Source organism: Daktulosphaira vitifoliae, unplaced genomic scaffold (assembly GCF_025091365.1).
Source record: "Daktulosphaira vitifoliae isolate Bord-2020 unplaced genomic scaffold, ASM2509136v1 Scaffold_3, whole genome shotgun sequence".
NCBI lineage: Eukaryota > Metazoa > Arthropoda > Insecta > Hemiptera > Phylloxeridae > Daktulosphaira > Daktulosphaira vitifoliae.
Window position 1 is genome coordinate 14,402,668 of NW_026099574.1, and position 20,430 is coordinate 14,423,097.

General features: G+C 25.8%; 4 protein-coding genes across 22 annotated transcripts in view; 1 reads left to right on the plus strand and 3 right to left on the minus strand.

Annotated features, from left to right (window-relative positions):
- The window catches only part of LOC126900861 (paired mesoderm homeobox protein 2-like), a 29,177-nt gene extending 24,128 nt beyond the window's left edge, over positions 1 to 5,049 (minus strand). Inside the window, exons 1-5 of one of the 14 annotated variants that reach the window (XM_050676849.1) lie at positions 4,713 to 5,049; positions 4,536 to 4,641; positions 4,318 to 4,462; positions 4,125 to 4,242; positions 3,937 to 4,045 (exon numbers count right to left, since the gene is read on the minus strand). In XM_050676849.1, the coding sequence (XP_050532806.1) occupies positions 3,937 to 4,045; positions 4,125 to 4,242; positions 4,318 to 4,462; positions 4,536 to 4,638 (475 nt within the window). In that variant the 5' untranslated portion in view covers positions 4,639 to 4,641; positions 4,713 to 5,049. The other 13 variants (XM_050676845.1, XM_050676850.1, XM_050676847.1 and 10 more) reach the window with 13 other exon arrangements.
- Positions 5,050 to 6,502: 1,453 nt separating this feature from the next.
- Positions 6,503 to 11,368, minus strand: LOC126903032 (cullin-2). Its single transcript, XM_050680937.1, has 11 exons — positions 11,200 to 11,368; positions 10,110 to 10,454; positions 9,761 to 10,049; positions 9,518 to 9,684; positions 8,812 to 9,043; positions 8,364 to 8,750; positions 8,073 to 8,300; positions 7,920 to 7,986; positions 7,201 to 7,400; positions 6,932 to 7,129; positions 6,503 to 6,854 (listed from the first exon to the last, which is right to left on the minus strand). Exons 2-11 carry the CDS (start codon positions 10,427 to 10,429, stop codon positions 6,726 to 6,728), a joined length of 2,217 nt encoding a protein of 738 aa, XP_050536894.1. The 5' UTR covers positions 10,430 to 10,454; positions 11,200 to 11,368; the 3' UTR covers positions 6,503 to 6,725.
- A 244-nt stretch (positions 11,369 to 11,612) lies between these two features.
- Positions 11,613 to 15,321, plus strand: LOC126903035 (ubiquitin carboxyl-terminal hydrolase MINDY-3). Its single transcript, XM_050680945.1, has 8 exons — positions 11,613 to 11,884; positions 11,969 to 12,105; positions 12,168 to 12,316; positions 12,735 to 12,846; positions 12,907 to 13,060; positions 14,414 to 14,551; positions 14,643 to 14,802; positions 14,863 to 15,321. Exons 1-8 carry the CDS (start codon positions 11,773 to 11,775, stop codon positions 15,167 to 15,169), a joined length of 1,269 nt encoding a protein of 422 aa, XP_050536902.1. The 5' UTR covers positions 11,613 to 11,772; the 3' UTR covers positions 15,170 to 15,321.
- An 866-nt stretch (positions 15,322 to 16,187) lies between these two features.
- LOC126903033 (protein Malvolio) overlaps positions 16,188 to 20,430 on the minus strand; it is a 20,048-nt gene continuing 15,805 nt past the window's right edge. For 5 of the 6 annotated variants that reach the window (XM_050680940.1, XM_050680941.1, XM_050680944.1 and 2 more), the window contains 2 exons: positions 18,286 to 18,370; positions 16,188 to 17,237 (listed from right to left, as the gene is read on the minus strand). In XM_050680940.1, coding sequence (XP_050536897.1) covers positions 18,337 to 18,370 — 34 coding nt within the window. In that variant the 3' untranslated portion in view covers positions 16,188 to 17,237; positions 18,286 to 18,336. The remainder of the gene's footprint in view (positions 17,238 to 18,285; positions 18,371 to 20,430) is intronic. The other variant, XM_050680942.1, reaches the window with a different exon arrangement.

Genomic DNA, 20,430 nt, shown 5'->3' on the forward strand with positions numbered 1-20,430 from the left:
CATAGAACATAAATCAGAAATAAAACAATTTTTCAATTTTTTGGCACATAGAACGTTTGACACATTCACTCTTCATATATAATTTTAACTTCGATGCGAAGCTGAGAAAGTATTGGTTTTACTATGATGTGTTTTTTTTTTGTGTCTGTTACCACTTTTTCTCAGCTCTCACCTAAGCGATTTCTTTCATTGATACCTCAAAAGATCACAAATCGTATCTAGTCGAAGACATGGACCTCAAAAATTGAATAAATTTGACTCGTTCCCCGTGGGGGAAATCACCAAAAAAATTACAAATTTAAAAAACCGCTTATTTTCAATATTTTTTCAATTATTTTTACTAAAAACTGCCGTAACTTAAAAATGAACAAATCAATATATATATTTTTTATAGATCTGACCCTTTACCTGCCCACGAGGGGTGATTCAAAATTACAACTTTATCACTCTGCTGAGTTTTTTTTTACTTTAAAATACTAAAACATTTAAAAAATTGTATGGATCAATACAATTTTTTTATAAGAAATAATATTTATATCCCTCTTTCATTCGACATACTTTATCTTAATCAGGATATAAATAAGGAAATAGCAGATCATCTATACTTGTCCAATCTATGCTTCATCCACACTGTGCCTCGACCCCACTGTAGTACCGTTTTTTAAAATTAAATACTATCTAAAGTTTTGCATCGAAGCATTTTTTATAGTAGTGATTTTAATCACTGTCAGTTATCATTATACTTGATCCAACTATGCCACGTTAACACTGTGCCGCGACCCCCATGTGCTGGGTTTTTTTAATTCTCCTATTATACCTTATTGAATATAATACATTCAAATTTTGAAATTGTAAGTTATACCAAAATAAATTATACTCGAAATAGCAGCTTTTAGCTTCGATGCGAAGACTTATACGTCCTAAAAAATGACTATTACTAATATTTAATTCGTAAAATTATTATCATCCTTGTGATGGGAAATATCGAAAAGCAACTATCGAAATATAGGTATATAAGTATACCTATAAATGGCTGTCGTAACTAAAAACATGCTATTTTTGTGTTACAATTTTCGATTTTATATTTTCAACTTTAAATTACTATAACTTTTTGAAAAATGTATGGATCAACACAAATTTTTGTTTCTAAATAGTACATATATATATATATATTCTTTTCGTCCGAAATATTTTTTTTTTTAAATCGCACAATTTCATTTTATACAGGGCCGATCAAATTTTGAAAAATACGTATATAAAGTAGAACTTTTTTAACTTAATTTTTGATAATGTTTCGTAAATACTACGTCCTTTAAACATATGTCTAATTGAATCTTGTTACGTAATATAAGTCAAAAAAAAAAAATTGTCCCGACTTTGGATCCCTTTAACTTTTCAAATGGGCGCGTATTATTATATATTTACTTAATTTTATTTATTTATAAACCATCGTCCTATAAATATAAATTATTTTAATTGTTCACTGGAATTAAATATCTATAATCCTTGATTATACGGATACATTTATTCATTTTATTTGATACACTTTAGAGGAACCCAAGTTTGTGTAACTTAGTTGAAGAAGTATATAGTAGCATAGAAATATTTTTCGTTTTATAAACATAAATCCCCCTAATACATCCTAAAATCAGTTATAGCACATTACTGTGATTTAAAACCAATTAATAAAAATTTGTAATGGTTGATTATGTGTCCAGCAGGAGGGGAGTGGACTTAGCCTCGCCCTGGACAAGACCGAAGCGGTCTTGTTCACGGGCAGGTACAAGTTCACTCCTCCACGGCTCGCCGTGCTGGGGGTGGAGATCCCGCTTAAGGACTCCATGACTTATCTGGGCCTTGTCATAGACAAACGTCTAAAGTTCGGACCGCACATTACCCGTGCGGCTCAGCGGAAAGTCATGAATTGCTTGGCGGGACTCATGCCCGATCTGGGAGGGCCGAGAGAGATGCGGCGTAGACTTTTAGTCAGCGTCGTACACTCGGTTCTCCTGTACGGGTCCCCCGTTTGGGCGGATACTCTTCAGTATTCGTCCAAAAACCGTGAAGCCCTGCTCAGGGTGTAAAGGCGGGCGGCGATCCGGACAGTTTCGGCTTACCGAACGGTATCCGGAGTGGCGGCGGNTGTTTCGGCGTACCGAACGGTGTCCGGAGTGGCGGCGGGTATCCTGTCGTCACTGCCGCCCGCCGACCTGCTCGCCGAGGAACGCGCCGCCGGGCATGAGCTCCGCCGAGAGCGAAACCGGTCCCTCGAACCCGAGGACCGGCTAGCGCTCAGGCGGATGACCATGTTCCGGTGGCGGACTCGCCTCTCGGAGGAAACGAGAGGCGAGTGGACCAGGTCCCTCATAGGACCCGATCGGCTGGACAGGTGGGTGGACCGGACTCACGGTGAGATGACTTATCGTCTCACCCAAGTGATGTCCGGCCACGGCTGCTTTAACGAGTACTTACACCGTATTCGTAAAGCAGCCGCGCCGACGTGCGACCACTGTTCGGATCGCCCGGGAGAGGCTGATAGCGCTTTGCACATCCTCTTCCGGTGCGAGGCGTGGGCCCAGGAACGGGACTCTTTGGAGTCTCGACTAGGGTCCACGTTCCGAGTCGGGTCCATGGTGGACCTGATGTTGAGGAGCCGGGAGGCGTGGAGGCTCGTCCAGGCGTTCGCCGAATCCATCTTGAAAAAGAAGGAGGAAGCGGAACGCCTGAGACAGAGGCAGCCTCGCCGCCCGGCACAGGAGGACCTGAGGCGCTGGTTTAGGCCGGCGCCTTAGGTATTTGTGTTTTATGTTTTTATGTTTTTATGTTTTTGTTTCGTGAGTTATTTGTGCCCCCTTCGCTTTAACGTGGTGGTGTGAGTTTTAAAGACGGCGTGGGCCGCCCTGAAGTAATACCTAACGGTAGTTCCAGGGCGGTCCACAATCAAGCCGATCGGAGAAAAAAAAGAAAAGGTTGATTATATGTTCGGAATATCTTAACAAAATTTATAAACGCATATAAATCAGTTCCTTTGTTAAAAAACTATAAGAAGTTAAGTATGAGTTAGTGGTAACGGGCCACTAAATGTTTACGTCTATTTATTGATATTCGTAATATTATTCTAACTATTTCATTGAGTTTGTAAAATTTTGTATAATTATGATATGCTATGATTTAATAATATTTTAAATAATTTTATATTTTATTACAGATTATATTTAAAAGAAATAAAAATACTGTTCAAGGCTAAATTGAGACCTATATGAAGAGTAGTACTTTAGATGAACCCTATGGACAATATCGCTTCCATAAAAAAAGTAACGAGCAAAAAAAACCAGAAAAGCTCTATGACTAATCATGACTAGACTAGTAAAATTCAAGATGGACCCTGAAACGTTTGCCCTACCCCCCTATAAATCCTTAAACCGGGGCTGATATTTTTGGTATACATGTATCAAGAGATAAAGGGATAAATAAAATATTATTAAGATGTTTATGTTTAATACTATTGTTTTTATAAAGATAAATTTGCCTTTTTTTTTTTATTGTTATAACAAAATTTTCAATTAATGGGCGGTATTACCAACTCATATATTTAATACATACAAAATTTAATTTACTAATTACTAAATTTTACCCATTCCTTTAATTTTTGATAAAAAATGAGCAAAGGTATTGGTAATCAATAAGTTTATCTTAATTTTTAGATGCAAATCGTTATTCAATTCTTAATAATATACTTTGAATTGCAAATTTTCATTAGGTGGGCGAATGCGCCCAATCTCCCCTAACATTTTAACTTAAGTTATCTAATTAATTTTTCATAATAAAATTGCGGGAGTAGTTTTAACCATATTCTAACGAAACAAGTTAAGAAAAAAACTATGGAATATTTCTATAATTTTGCTAATTGTTAGATAATTGAAAATGAATGCAAACCTGATAAGCAAGAATGAATAGTATTTTGTTCATGATGTGGATTTTGATGCTGATTGACTAAACATTTTTCTTGCTTACGCCATTTAGCCCTTCGATTTTGAAACCATACCTAATAGATGACATATTATAAAAATACATTTTCCCTTTAGAAAAATTAAAATGAAGCTATTTCTATAGTTCACTTGTACTCTTGCTTCTGTTAAGTCTATCCGTAAAGCTAACTCTTCACGAAAAAATACATCAGGATAATGAGTTTTTTGAAAAGAATTTTCTAATTCCTCTAGTTGAAAGTTAGTAAATGTAGTTCTATAAAATTTTTATTAAACAAATGTATGTAAATTAATTTTGACTGTGGAGGTTATGTGTTGAGATGTTAATAACCTGTATCTACGTTGTTTCCTTTTGGCGTTGACTACATTATTACTTTGATCAGTGCTAAGTGATTCTGACGATTGATCATTGTCATCACAGTTAATCGATAGACTAGTCCTTACGTCATTATTATACTCTGAAAATAATTTAGAATCTCAAAAAAAAAAAAAAATCACATAAGAATCATACAATAGTAAAAAAATTAATTGTAGCCGATATTTTTTTACCGAAATTATGAGTTCCTCCCAATAATCCCTCGAGTACTGTATTCCCAGAATCTATTTCGGTGCATCGCAAATCAGAAATATCCAAAATCGCCTTTTCTTCCATTCCCTTAAAAACCCCATAATTGGTTTAAAATTTAATGATCGTTTTTACAGAATGATGAATATATTACTACTAACCTTGGAACGTCAATAAATTTAATTAAATAATTAAATCACTGAAAATGTTATAATTAAATGAGTATAATTCGGTTAGCAATGCAGTCTATACAACATAGATAGTTTTGTTTTTGTTTTACTTCTAAATAACTAGGCCACAGTAAGCAATACACGTTTATAATACGTTCTATTCGATGTAATGGACAAGGATTGTTTAGAACTTTCGAGCTTCTAAAGAAGCGGCATAAGTGCGTCCTGATTAGTATCAATATGATTCGGTTGATGATTTTCTTGCATAACACATTGATTTTTTTTCTTTTTATTTAACTGAAAAACTTACATGGTGTTATAAATGCCTGCTTACAAATGATTCATTATAAAACATTTTCCAATTTTAGAGGACGCTTCTTCAAAATATTATTTATTAAGATAATTTATTACTAAAATGTAAGATTAAACAAAAATTTCTTCGGCACATAGTATATTCAAAAGAATATTATGTTTTAATATAATGTTACGATAGAACATTATAATATTAATTATTATAATGAAATAATAATTATTTAGGCTCTCTAATATGAATCATAGGCGTATCTACGGATAGCAACTGTAGTACCTGCAAAATTCGTTAAAATCTAAATTGGGTAAATGTATTTCCTTCCTTAAAAAAATATTTTATATAATAATAAATGTAATTTTGTGATATAGGGGGGATGGAAAAGGGAAGGAATGAATTCATAAATACTAATATTATGTAGTATATAAACAAATTGTATTATACATATTAATATAATTGTATAATTTAATTAGTAAACAATTATTATACATGTACATTATATATGTATATGGCATTATACATGAGTGGTTCAGCATGATCTGAAAATTCTTATAACTTATCTATTTAATATTTTGCAATACTATTTGTTTTTAATAATCGTTTTACTTTTAAACTATAATATTATAATTTATAACATTTTTTATTAAAAAAAAATAATAATAAAAAATATATGTATATATATAATTTTTAGTTTTAAAATTTGGAAAACATGAATTTTTAAAAAACGCATTTTTTGCACAAAAAATAGTGGTTTTAGATATTGAAGTTTTTCCATGGAAATTATGTTCGCTTGAGTGATTGCTTATAATAGCAAATAGGTTTTTCTTAAGTTTTCTTATAATTGAAATGAGAAAAAAGAATAGTAATATTATCTATACTATCATAAGATTTTCTATGGTTACCCTTGTACCCGTCTGGTTGTGGTAATAGGAAGAGAAAAAGAATTGATCTAATATTTTAATCATAACTATATAAATTGTTGTTTATCTTGGTAACAAATAATAAATTACAATTCTAAAAATAACAGGTTACTATAATTTTTATAAAACTTATCTATCAAGTTATTATAAAACAAGACAATAATTTTACTTGATGGTACAATGGTTATTGAAGAGTATAAAATAATTTCTGTATACTTGTAGTAAATTGTCACAAGTCACTTTTTTTTTTCAAAATGTGTTAAGATTACTTAAAAAAAAGTGACTTGTGAAACTTAGATATGAAATTCATCTATTAGAATAAAGAATTTAACTTTTAATTCCAAAATATTTTTTGTAAATAACCATAATTAAGAAATAAGAGATGATAATTATCTCTTTATATTTTTTTTACATCTAAAAAAACAAAAAAAACATGTTACTATAATAAATATTTTTGTAACGTTAAATATTTAACAAAATCTTAATATTACCACCTACTTAATTGTTCAATAATGAATCAAATTTTAAGTTACAAAATGTACAGTATATATATATATAACATAGTACAATTAAAATTGTTTTTATTTGTTTAAAAAATGATATACTAAATTATCTATTTAGTTAATATAGGTACACAGTATACAAGAACAAAAATTGAAAAAATATAAATTAGTTAAGTTCTAATTATTTACATTAAATAAAACCATTCTAGGTTATTTGAAAAACACAGAAACAAAAATAAAATTTATAAAAATATACATATATTTCTCAAATAATTTATGCAACATAACTATATCCATCAGATGAATTAGGAGTACGTTCTAGGTAGCCTTTATCAATAAGCGTTTCAATAGATTTTTTAATTAATGCAATTGATGGAGCAAATGACTTTGATTGAGATAATATCTAGGCATATATAATTAAATTAATTCTTAAAGTAATATTTTATAAAAATACAGGATAGTTATCTTTAATATACTTACTTCATTCACTAATTGATTATGTCTTAAAACTTTACGTGCTTTCATGATCCGAACAATAGCAGCTTGCAGGTATGTTTTTCTATCATCTTCTACAGAATTAACCGTTTGTTCAATTTCTTGTGGTGTATCTTTTTGAAGAGCAGCAGTTATACGTAATTTTGTACGTTTATTAGTGTATGATGTATTTAATGTTACTATCTGTTGCATTTTAATTTATTTTATCAGCAATATGAACTATTATTAATTTTAAAAAAATGGATAGAACTTACATCACCATCAATCAGTAAAAGTTTACACTCAACTAAACTATTAATGTGCTTTTGAAATTGATCATTAGACAACTGGAGTAATTCTTGAATTTCAGAATATTTCAAGGAGTTATGATTTTCAAACAACAACATAATAGCCATTTGAAAAGTCTGCATAGTGACCATGTACACTTTTTGTAAATAATTTAACTTTAACTCTCCTAAAAACCATAATTAAAATTTTTTTTTTTTCAATAGCCTTTAGTAAAATAATAATCAACTTAACAATTATGAGCGAATAGTAAAAAATATAATAGTAACAATACTATGTTCTAAAAGTATAACAGATATAAGAATAATAATTATTATTAGTATACTTTAAAATAAAGAGAAATTAAAAAATATTGAATATTACTGCTAACAAAGCTTTTAATTTACAAAATTAAAAATTATTAATTATTAATTTTAAATGTTAATTAAAAAAAGGCGTAAGAAAAAAAAAAATTACAGATTAAATAACAAAAACATAATTTCAAAGGAAAGATATTTTGGAAATAATTTAATTGAGAACAGGAATTAAAAATATTGGCTACAAAAGGGGGATTAATATTGTGAGCTACATGAGGCAAAATAGAGTATTTTTACTGTTAATTAGATCAGGACAGATCGAAGAGAAGATCAGGAAAATTTCATAGGGCTTCACTATCATTACTGGAATAATTATTAAGTTTATTTTTTACCTTGACAGTGATGATGAAGCCATGTTAATTTACGGCCATTGAACTTTTTTTTGTAAAATTCTTCAAACTAAAATTTAAATGGAATTTTAAAATATAATTAGTTTTCAACTTAATTATAATAGGGTATATTTCAAAATTATTTTTTATACTTACATATTGCATGCAAGGTATTAATTGTTCAGGAATTACAAATGATGATACTGGAGAAGATCCCAAAGGCCAAGCTCCAGTTTGTAAAACATACATGGAAAAAGTAACATTTAATTCTCCTCCTGAAGTTGGTAGAAATTCATTATGGAATTTAGTGTTTAATCCCTCAGAAACTCTGATATCAGTGAACATCCTATGTAATTTATTGGTAAATTCATAGCCACATGCTTGCTATGATTCAAATTATAAGCATTAATAAATTACAATATTATAAAACTAATTAAAGCTTTATACTTTTAATTTGTTAATCATGCCTTCTTCACCATCCATAGATTGACTCTGTTGATGAATTAAGCGTTTTGCAAGATGTCTCTGATAAAATCGTTGAAATACATCTTTATCATCAACATATTTGAATATTGTAATAGATTGTGAGAGTTTATCATCAATTTCAGATTCTGACATGCCTTTAGATGATTTTTTTAACAAGTTGTCACAATACTTGGATAAATATTCAGGAGATTTAGATGGTTGGTTTTTAACTTGTTTATAGTTGATAATAACTGTGAATGCTTTATCTAAAGCACCACTAAAACACAGATCATTTTCAAATACATCAATAACCATAGATTTATACTTTTTATGAACAGCCAAAACTTCTTCAACAAAATGAACATAAATCTATAATTGTATATAAAAGATTAATTTTAGAATAAATACATATTTTTTAATTAAAACATACTTGCTCAGGTTTTAATAGTTCAATAACTTTAATCCCATGTTGTTTAATATGTTCTCGAAATATATCTACTAATTTAATCATTCCATCTTTGACTTCTCGTAGAAGTAAATAAATATTGTGCATATCTTCTCGATGTTCTTCTTTTACCATTGATTCACATTCACCATGTAAAAATGCTAAATGGTCACCAACCATATGTTGACGGCATCGCTCTCGAACTTTTCCATATGTACTAAAAATATTAAAACATAATTTAAGTTCTTTGAATAAAATATTTAAAAGTAGAGAATATTGAAACCAATACTTATTCCTGGCTGATATTAGCCTTATAAATTTAATTAGTATTAATTTTTTTGTTCAATACTTGAACTGATATACAGTAAAAAAAAAATTTGTAATTTAATGATTATTATATCCATTTATAATTTTATTAAAAAATAATATTATATAAATGGAAAGATGTAAAAATTTGAACAAATATCTAATAATCCAATATTAGAAAAAGTTATGAGTAATTGATTATTTATTTTTAAATAAAGCTTTAGCAACAATAGCCATTGGCGATTACAAACAGGGAGAGTAATAAACATATATATTTTTACATTTGTTATTAACACAAAAAAATATATAAAAATATTAAAATTGAGTTATGTAAGGGATATTTAAATAAAAATGTTAACCTTAAATATATGTAATAGAAATTTACCTGTCATGAAGATATTTTTTTGATCTAATTCCTTCTTCTTTTAAAATTTGTAAAACCTTAACCATGTATTCTGATACTGAACACTCTTGTAGTAGTCGTGCAGCTTCACGTTTAAAATGTTCACTACTTTGTTCTAAAAATGGTCTTTCAAAATAACTCTGATATAGCTGTAAAAATAAAAAGCTTTTTATGTTCTGAACATAGAAAATAAAGTATTACAAAATAATGTTTAATGTATTTTACTTCTAAAGGATGTTTTTTTCTGAATTCTTGAACAACAACAAACGAATCAATAACTCCTGATATTATATCTAATGATGTAGTTGTAGAAATATTTTGTCTTTGTTTATCAAACTCATCTAATAATAGACCAAGCATACTATCTTTAAGAGGTACAATCATATTATGTTTCCATACATCAAGTCCTAGCTCCCCGACTTCCATTTGTTCAGTAGCATCAGGTGTTATGTTTCCATATAAAACTTCAGCTTCAGATAATTTATGTTTTCTAATATGTTGATTGTTTAAATATCTAAAATAATATATTGTACATACTATTTTAAAATACAATTTTAAAACAATTAATACATACTGGTATAGAGAATGTAGATATTTTACACCTTTGCTATATTTTTGCCAATATGTGTAATAATTTTGTAAAAGATTAGCTGTTCCACCTGTTTGTATGATACTAAGTAATTCAAGAACATGATTTTCTAGAAATAACTTAGTAGAATCATAAAGTTGATCCCCAAGAGGCTCTGGAAATGCCACACACATTGAATATACATCATTGAACCGCTCATTCCAAGCTTCTCTAGGTACACGATCTAAAGTTATCACACCCTTAACAGTTTCTTGAAGACTATTCCATTTCTCCGTAAAGTTAATTGGTTTAGGTTTAAGTGACATAATGAAATATTTCTTTAACTATTACCTAAAAATTTAGGTAGTATAATATTTATTCTGATTTATACAAAATATAACAATTAATATAAAAAGAAACTATTTTAACAAAAATTATAATACTATTAAACAATTTGAAGAAATTATGCTAATAAATATTATGTTATAACATTATATCACTTTATTAATTGGTTCAATTTATTAATAAAACTTGAATTTAAATATAACAAAATAATGATTTTACTACTGAAGTAGACATTATAAAAATGTTTACCCACATTTTATGAAAAATGTCTTATATATGATTATACACATATATAATTCACTTATAGCATTACCATTCTCACTTATTAATAATTGGTATTAAAATCATTATTTTTTATTGCCATTATAATATAATTTAGATATGTTGAAAAATATTACTAGTTTTAAAAATTATAGAAGAATATTTACTTTGAATCAAATAAAACTTATTCATAATTTTGGTCAAAAAAATTTATATTGATTAATAAATGTATGTTTACAAACATCATTTTTATTGAATAAATATCTAAAATAAGTATTTTTTTAAATAATTAGTTCATTAAAATATTTTAATAGAATCGATATCATTTATATTAATAAGGAAGAACATGCTTAGATACCATATTTGACAACTTAAAGGACATGCAATAATAGCTCATTTTACATATTGCGAAATATTTAAGCTGTACAGTTATTAATACCATGTTCTAAAAAATTTAAAGAATGTAAGAAAAATTAATACAATAAATTACCTTATAATTATTTTAATTCTGTTGTTTCATATTCCAAAGGTGTTCTTTGAATAAGTACAACTAATAGTTTTTTAAAAAGCTAAATGAAGAAGAAAATTACTCGCAACGAAATCAAATTAAACGAAGATAAAATATCTATCAAAAATAAACACTATTCATGACTACAGCTCAAAATGTAAAAGGGTCTAATACAGTGTGGCCAAAACGATTATTTTTTAAGACGTCATTTCATAAAACAGAATAGAAATTATGATTAAATTAATTCATTAATAAAATATTTTAATACTCAAATTGCAATCGCTTTCATATAACCATTTAAAATTGATCAATGTGTTATCGGATATTACAACTTATTAAAAATAATTTTTCTATACTTACGTGATAATGATAAATTTAGGTTATGTAATAAATTGTAGTCATTTTATTGGTGATAGCTTTTTGCTTTATTGTAGGCTTAATATGTATAAGTTTCAAAATTGATAAATAACATTGGGAAAATTATTTAAATTATTCAGAAGTAATTGAAACTTGTTATAGAAACTTATCGCAATGAGTAGGTTATAAAGAGTGACAATGGCGGCGCTCGGAGTGCCACAAAATGTTGTCGACAAAGAGCTAGAAGAAATTATTAAATTAACTTGGGGACAGCAGGTGCGACAAGATATATTTCAACGGTGGACTCAAGGTATTCGTTTGCTGTTAATACATAAACCTGTTAACTAAGTCTTATATTTTTATTCAATGCTATCTAATATTTTGTTGTTAACAGGATTTAGTTTTAGTGATGATGAACCTACTGCTCTGGTGCAGTTTGAAGGAGGTCCTTGTGCCGTTTTAGCACCTATGCAAGCTTATATTGTAAAAAATATTGTCAAAAACAAATCTATAGATGATGATTGGAAAAAGGTATATAATCTCTTTATATTTTTTATTTAAAACGTAACAATTATTGATATATTTCTTTTCAGGTTGAGAATGATGAACAAAATCATTTATTAACAAAAGCGGCTTGTGATATTCTATGTCAAGCAACAGTTGGTAATGATCAACTAAAGTTTGTACATATTGATAATAAAGAAATATGCCTAGAGCATAGCCGTTTTCATTCGATGCTTAAGTATGTACATATATGATAACTGATCAACTGTTGAACAATTGATTTCTCTTAAATAAATATTGCTAAGAATTTTTATATTTAATTTATTTAAGTCCATGTATTGCTCAATTGATGAATCATTAAATACCAATTAGGTCCATTCATTATGCCTTAAAAAGAGATCATTTAAATTTTTTGATGACATTCATATTAAGCTAGCTTACGTTTTAGAAAATGTTCCAACTAAATAAAAATGACTTATCATTATCATATATATTATACTTAACCAGCAATCATACAAGTATCAAAAAAAATCTAAAAGTTATTGTTATTTAAGAAGAAATCAAATGGTCATCAATCAATTAATCACTCTGTAAATTTCTAATTTGAATCTTATTAGGTAACATTTAAAATAATAATTTTAATTATTGTTTTCTAGGGTAGAAATAGTTAACAGAAATAATGTTGAAACATTTTTCTATGAACATGTTAGTTTTATGCGTGACACATTTGGTATATTGTTATTTTTGTATACTGTTATGCATTCTAAGGTAATTTAGTAATAATACTTTTAAAATTTTAGCAAATTAATTAACTTGAATAATTGTTAGGGTTTATTAAAACTTAAAGAAGAAATTAGTGATCTTGAAGTTCCTTTGATTGATAAAGAATTTGGTTATGGTAGTCAAAGTTTGATTAATATGATGATTACTGGACAAGCTGTTTCTAATGTTTTTAATAATGACCAAGTAGTGGCTGGATTAAGTGAGTTACAATATTTTATTAAAATAAAGATTATGATTTCTTAAGGTAGGCTTTTTAAAGCAAGAAGATATAGGTTTCATTCAAACCAACATCTTAAATTATTTAATACAATCTTTTTTTAATAAAAATGAAGGGAATATCATATATATAATATAATATAATAAAATATAAATTTTTAAATGCATAAATTATCCTAATAAGTTAAATATTATGTTAGTAGTTAAAATTATATAAAATTAAAAAAATAGTTAGAGCATAATAAACTAAGTAAAATTTCTTTAAATTAAATACCATTTCTCTAGTAAAATTTGTCATTATTTTTTCAATATTCCTGAGAACTTAATCGTAATATGTTAGTCAAATTTTTTGGATTAGAAATTATATATTATCTCTACAAAGTATTTGCAGTCAATCATAATTTTCTGTTGTACTGTAGTCCATTTTTTAGTATTTCAGCTCCGATATTCAGCTAAAAGATAAAAAGATTATGAATAATATTTTAAAAATTTATTACCATTATAGTAAACATAGTAATTATTTTGATATTTCTATTCTGTGTAATAACCATAATTGTAATTTTCATGAATTAAAAAATGTAAAGAATATTTGTAAATTGAGCATTTATCTGTAATAAATGAACCATAGAAAACTTGTCCTTGTTCTTTAGGCTCAAAATATATATCTACATTGAAAGTTCGATAATTAAAACAAAAAGGAAGAAGGTGCCATGCCTAAAATTTCCTCTGTAAATTATGTACAGGGCTTTTAAGTTCATGTATTTATAACTTTTGATTGAGCCATCTTAAAGAAACTTAAGCGAAATAACACAAAAAAAATGGGAATTAAACTCTTCTGTTGATATGCTACAAGTGAAATATATTGCTTAGTTTTGAATTTAGCTACAAATACGTCAATTTAGTAATATTTGTTTTCATGACTACTCTAACAAAATGTATAAATGCATAAGCTTACAAATACTTTACTTATTTGAATAAATTTTTAAAATGTATTTCTTAATTATAATCAAATTTCATTTGCAATTAAAAAAACAATTTGTGATAATTATTGGAATCTATTATAATAGAACCTGAAATTATATACATTTATAAATTTTGTTATTCTGAACACACCAACAGGCAGTGTACATTTTTATTAATTGACTTGAGAACTTAGTAATATGTTATTACTGAAGTTATAGTTTTGTGAAAAATTAAAGGAGTCTTACGCTGACTTCCTAAAAAAAATATTTCTATTCTACTATATATTCCTACTTAAAACCCTTCAAAGTAACTCAAACAAAATTTATAAATGCATGTCTTCTGAACCCTAATAATAATTTATATTTTTATTTAGAGCTGCAAGGCATTGAAAAGCAAAGTGAAATTGGGTTTATGTCTTTATTAGAACATTTAAGGTATTGTCAAGTTGGAACATATCTAAAAAATCCATGTAATCCTGTCTGGGTATTAGGTAGTGATACACATCTCACTGGTAATATAATAAAGTGATTTATATTTTTTAAGAATTTCATCTATGTATAAAATTACATTAATTTTTATGTAATTTAATTATAAATGTTTAGTATTGTTTTCTTTTGATCAAAATTTGGTCAGTAAAGAAACACAAGCTGACATAGCTAGACGGACATTTAAGCTGTTTGATCAGGATGGAAATAATTTTATAAGCACACAATGCTTAAAACCATTATTAGAAAAGCTTGACCTAGTATCTGATGACGAGTAGTAAGAAAACTATCTAATAATAATGATATTTATTAGCTAGATAATTAATTTTTTTTTTAGTGTGAATTTAATGTCAACAAAATTGGATTCTGAAGGTCTTGGTATAATTTTGATGCCATCTTTTATGGACGAGTTTTTTTCTGATCAAGAAAATAAAACGCCAGATATTTTTGTGGTATTTCATTATAATGGACAACCTAGATCTAATCCTAATTCCAAAGTGACTTACATTGAAGGGAATGCAGTTATCCAAGAATCTGATGTAATTTGTATTGCTGAAGATAACAACTTACAGTCTTGCTTACAAACTAAATGGCCATATATTGAAATACAATGGAATAATGGAGTTACACCTTCAATTAACTAAAAAATTTATGTATTAAAATTTTGGTATCATTATGTAGCCTACCCTGTGAAAAGTTTTATTTTTAAAGATATAACAATTTTAGTGGTATAATGAATGATGAATCATTTTTTTCTCTGTAATATCATAACTAAAAAGTATATTTTTATTTAAATATAAATAAATGTATATTTAATATTATTAATTATGCTTTTAATAATATTTAAAAACTAGAATTAAAAGTATATATAATCAATTCCTTATAAAATCAAATTATTGTTGAATAATAATAAAAGGGCACCAACATTTTCTTCTTGCTAAGTAAAGATATTTTTTTCTTGAAGCATCATGTTCAATTTGTCTTGAGCTCCTTCAATTTAAGTTTTGTCAGTAGTAATTAACATGCCAAATAAGATTTTTACCTATTATAATATTTAGTTTGCTTAAGCAAATGCAAAAATTATAATTAAAGAATATTCGTGGTAAAAAGTAGTAATAAAATAATTTTTTTAATATATGGCATAATAAATAAATAAATAAATGGCATATGCATTTTTGAAGTTCTAATGTATTTATTGTACTAATAATTCAAAATATTCTTAAAATAACGGTAGTAACTCAAATATTTTTCAATGTTTTTAACTAATAATAAAGAGGAACTTAGTGATATTCAGAATTATTATTAGTCACATTCATTTTCTGAAATACAATGTTCAATTTATAATAATTATTTAACAATCATATATTTTAGCCTATCATCAATAATGAACCCCTAATATAAAAATGATAAGTAGTTACTACTATTAAAAATAGTATTTCATTAATTGTAAAAAAATTAAATATTTACTTTCAATAAAATCAAAATGTTTCTAAATTATGATAAAATGTAGAGGGGAAGAAATAATATTTCTTATAAAGCCCCCAACATGATAAAAATTTTAGATTTGGTTAACTGATATAATTAACATAAATCAATGTTATTCAATAACATAAATAAAAATAGATAAAAGAACTGTTACACAATTAAATAAAAAAAGTGACAGAAAATTAACATTAATTTATTTTTAAGTCAATGCCTCAATTAAAACTATAAGTACAATAATATAATACATTTTTTTCTTAATACTTGAAGTATAAATAATTTGATTTACCAATATACAGTATATAAATATTATGTTGTATTTAGTCATTACATGAAAGACAAACTAAAAAATATATTTTACTCTATAAATTAAAAAATAATAAGTTGTAATTTAACATGATAGATATTATTAATAATTTTTACACTATAATTAATCTTCTACACTGAGAATATAACTATTATATTATAACTTCTTATACAATTCATTTCAACTTAAAAAAAGTGAGAAAAGTTTTATGAAATTATATATATATAAACAATGAAATTAATGTTTGACAAATGAATGATGATTTTATTGATGACTTGAATTTTTTTTGACATTTCTTCAACAATTAAAAATAAATAAATAAATGCATACAAGGTAACAATAATAAAGATGTATATAAATAATAATAAAACCTGTATATTGGCACATTATAACAAATTAGCTATGCATATTATTAAACATTTATACATGTCAGATAAAAACAAAAAAAATTATTGTGAACAAATTAAAATTTTAATAGTTTAGCTATTTACATTAAATTCTTTATAGGTAACTTCCTATAATTTTTATAGTAATTAATAACAAAAATATATGTATTAAAAATAAATACAAATTTTACTATCACATATGTTTTTGGATATTTCAATAAGAATCAATAATTTTACAAAACGAATTAACAATAAAATTGTTATTGTTTTCAAATGAAGTTGTTAAAAGTAGTGATAATTTAAATATTATTAACGTAATTGAAATATTTACTTCAATTAAAAACAATAATATTTTAAACCTCTGGCGTTTTAAAACATCTTATTTTAATAAAATTTTGGTTCAATGATGAGAAAAGTGTTAAAGGGCGTAGGAAAGAAGGGAATAATACCATATGTTAATTATTAAAATTTCTGAGCTTTTTCATATTAAATTGACTTCTTCAAATTGAATTCTCTTATTGTGGTAATGACTCATTTCTAACAATAAACAGAGAGATAAATATAGTATTATTTTTTATAGTATTAAAATAAATTAGACATGGAAATAATATCAATAATAATATAAATCACAAGCATAGATTCAGAACACTTTCAAAATGAAATTTTGAAACATTCAAAATTAAACAAAATGTATAGAATATCTAAATAAATATTATTTCAGACTTGATGAAGATGTAGAATATAAAGATTTAGCATAAATATAGAATAAACAACAAGTAGTACAATAAGTTAAGGTTGTTGATGGTATATTTATAGTCGATCCAATTAATGTGAAGCTTAAGGGTAATTACAACACAGATTTTAAAATTTTGTTTGAGTAACCAAAGTTTTATCTCTATTAAAAAACTTGTTTTTGACTTTCTATTAGGATAATTGATTATTTTATTTATATAATTAATAGTTTATGATCGATATTATTATCCTATAATAACTATTTAATAAATGTTATAACATATTTTTCAAAAAAGAGGCATTAAATAAGGTATCTATTATCGTTTCAAAATTGTAATACTTTTATAAATTTTAATTTTTTAAATAAATTAAACATGTCATTAAAAAAAATTAATAATTTCCATATAATGTGTTTTTTTATATGATAAAATAACTTAAACCACAGTTAATCTAAATAAAAAAAAATTAATTAAAAAAATTTTCGTGTTATTTATAAATTCCAACTAATGTAAAAGTTAAATTACCACCAGTAATTAATAAAAGCAAACATTTAATACTTTTCTTAATTATTGTTAATTTTATTAATAATCATGCAAAAGATAAAGTTTGTATCAACAGACAAATGTAACATAATTTTTTTCTATTTTTATGGGATAAGTAAAATAAAAAGCAATTTATACCTCAAAACTTTTTAAATTACGCATACAGTTGGTGAATTTTAAAAATATCATTAGAAAATAAGTCAAAATTATTTATTTATTATTATTATTTTTATTTAAAAAATTTTTACTTTTCCTGGTTGATATATATTTGTAAGTTATTAGTAAAATATTAGTAGATATTAGTAACATACTTGATTAAATTCTATCATGTTAGGTATATCATCCAACACATAAAAATAATGTTACAGCTTGATATTGATAATGTCTTCTTGACTGCTGTTATTTTTAAATAAAAATGTCATTAAAAATAAGTGTAATTCAAAAATTTACAAATGATTTTCTTCTTATGTTTAGTGCATTTTTGGACGATAGAGTAATTTCTTGTACTCGATTGGGATAAAATTAATTTATTAGTTATTTATGGTGCCATTAAAAGCATTTAGAAATATCCAATTATCATTTTATTATGCTGTGACATTAAACTTTAAATTAAATCTTTGAAAAATGTATGAATATGTACTTATTTTATTTGTACATTTAACTATCAATATCATGAATATTTGCAGTAAAGGTTATTAGCTAATTTACATCAATAGATTAACACTTAAAATATTGTTAAAAAAAAAAAAAATCAATTTTAGGTACCTATTGGCTAGGGGAATAAATAATGTAATTGAGCTAAGTTTTATTAATATATCAAGATTGGTTATGGATTAATTCATAATACATGTTACAAGGGTAATTTTTAATACGATCCAAAGACATTTTTTTGATTTCATTGTAAATGTATTGGTTATCTTTTTCTAAATTCAGGGAATCAGAAAATAATTTGAAAAAAACAAAGACTTGAATATTAGTCAAAAATATGAGTTAATTTTAATCAAATTGACATTCTTTACAGATATTTAATACCCAGTATTGTAAATAAACTTCAAATATTAAAAGGAGTGATGGATGCATTAACTATATTGTATTTGAATTATCTATATTGATAATTATACAGGGTGTTCAGTAAGTCAGGAAACGGGTATCTATTGTTTTCATTGTTTGTAACAATTGACCCGTTTCCTTACTTACTGAACAACTGTATATTAAATGTATTTAGCTGGTTTGGGAATACTTAATTTATGATTGTATGTATAATTTTGACAGTTAATTTTAAATTATCAATATATTAATGTGGATAATTTATATGCAGGGTGATTCTTTTAATACTAGCCACTCAATTTCTCTTAAAATAATAAATTTATCGTAAATTGTTGAGGGTTGAAAAACATTTTCAAATAATAATATAATATCAATTAAATAATATAAATTTCAAACTAAAAATATAATAACCATAAAAAATTGATGACGATTAAGATGAAAAAAAGTTATCATAAATCAAACAAAATTTAATATTTAAATAATTAAAAAAATAATAATAATAAATTAATTTTTTTTTTATAAATAATATAATTTTATTACAGATAAGAAAAGTGGTTAAACTGTTACTTAAGTAAAAAATTTCTAGCTATATCATGGGAGTCTGTTTTTCTTATCTCTCAATGAACCAACTTTTTTAATGATACTTTAACAGATTTTAAATGGTATCTTGTCAAAGATATTATCTTATAATAATGAAAATTTTGCCCTCGTTCCCCGTAAAAGGTAGAAATCTCCAAAAAAATTACTAGTTTTATAATCTGTAAATTTCAAAATATTTTTTTATTTTTTTTTTCTAAAAATTTCAATAACTTTTTGAAAAATGAACAAATGAACATGTTTTTTTTTATATTGAAACCTTAGATATTTCCCTATTATTTGATATAATATTTTTAAAAATCTGACCTTTTATCTGCTCACAAAAGGGGATTCAAAATAACAATTTTTTTTTACAAAACTCAACTTTTTCAACTTAATTTTTGAAGATGTTCCAGAAATACTACGTATTTCAAATTTTAAAATTGTAAGTTATACCAAAATAAATTATACTCGAAATAGCAGCTTTTTTCAATGACACTCTTTAAAAATGCAAAAATTCGGTTAAACTCAACGGAACTCAAATTTTGTACATCTTTTACTAAATATGATGTAATAATTTCAGAATAGTTAAAAAAAACGGTAGCACAGTAAGGTCGCGGCATAGTGGAGACATTGCATAGTAGGGTCCAGTATAGATTTAATCTGACAGTGATTAAAATCACTATCATAAGAAACGCTTCGATGCAAATCTGTAGATAGTGTTTAATTTTAAAAAATTGATGGATAATTGCAAAAGCAACATCAACTTCTATTAAAATAAAATACAAAACCCATAATTATCATACAAAAATAGTATATTTTTCAATATGGTA

What these genes read in the sequence shown, in the direction of transcription:
- LOC126903032 (XM_050680937.1), bottom strand. Translation starts at nt 10,429, where the DNA reads ATGTCACTTAAACCTAAACCAATTAACTTTACGGAGAAATGGAATAGT. An exon ending in AACTATTAAAACCTGAGCAA is followed by an intron (nt 8,751 to 8,811) that starts GTATGTTTTAAT and finishes ATACAATTATAG; the next exon opens with ATTTATGTTCATTTTGTTGA. An exon ending in TTTTACTGATTGATGGTGAT is followed by an intron (nt 7,130 to 7,200) that starts GTAAGTTCTATC and finishes AAAATGCAACAG; the next exon opens with ATAGTAACATTAAATACATC.
- LOC126903035 (XM_050680945.1), top strand. Translation starts at nt 11,773, where the DNA reads ATGGCGGCGCTCGGAGTGCCACAAAATGTTGTCGACAAAGAGCTAGAA. An exon ending in CGTTTTCATTCGATGCTTAA is followed by an intron (nt 12,317 to 12,734) that starts GTATGTACATAT and finishes ATTGTTTTCTAG; the next exon opens with GGTAGAAATAGTTAACAGAA. An exon ending in CCAAGTAGTGGCTGGATTAA is followed by an intron (nt 13,061 to 14,413) that starts GTGAGTTACAAT and finishes ATTTTTATTTAG; the next exon opens with AGCTGCAAGGCATTGAAAAG.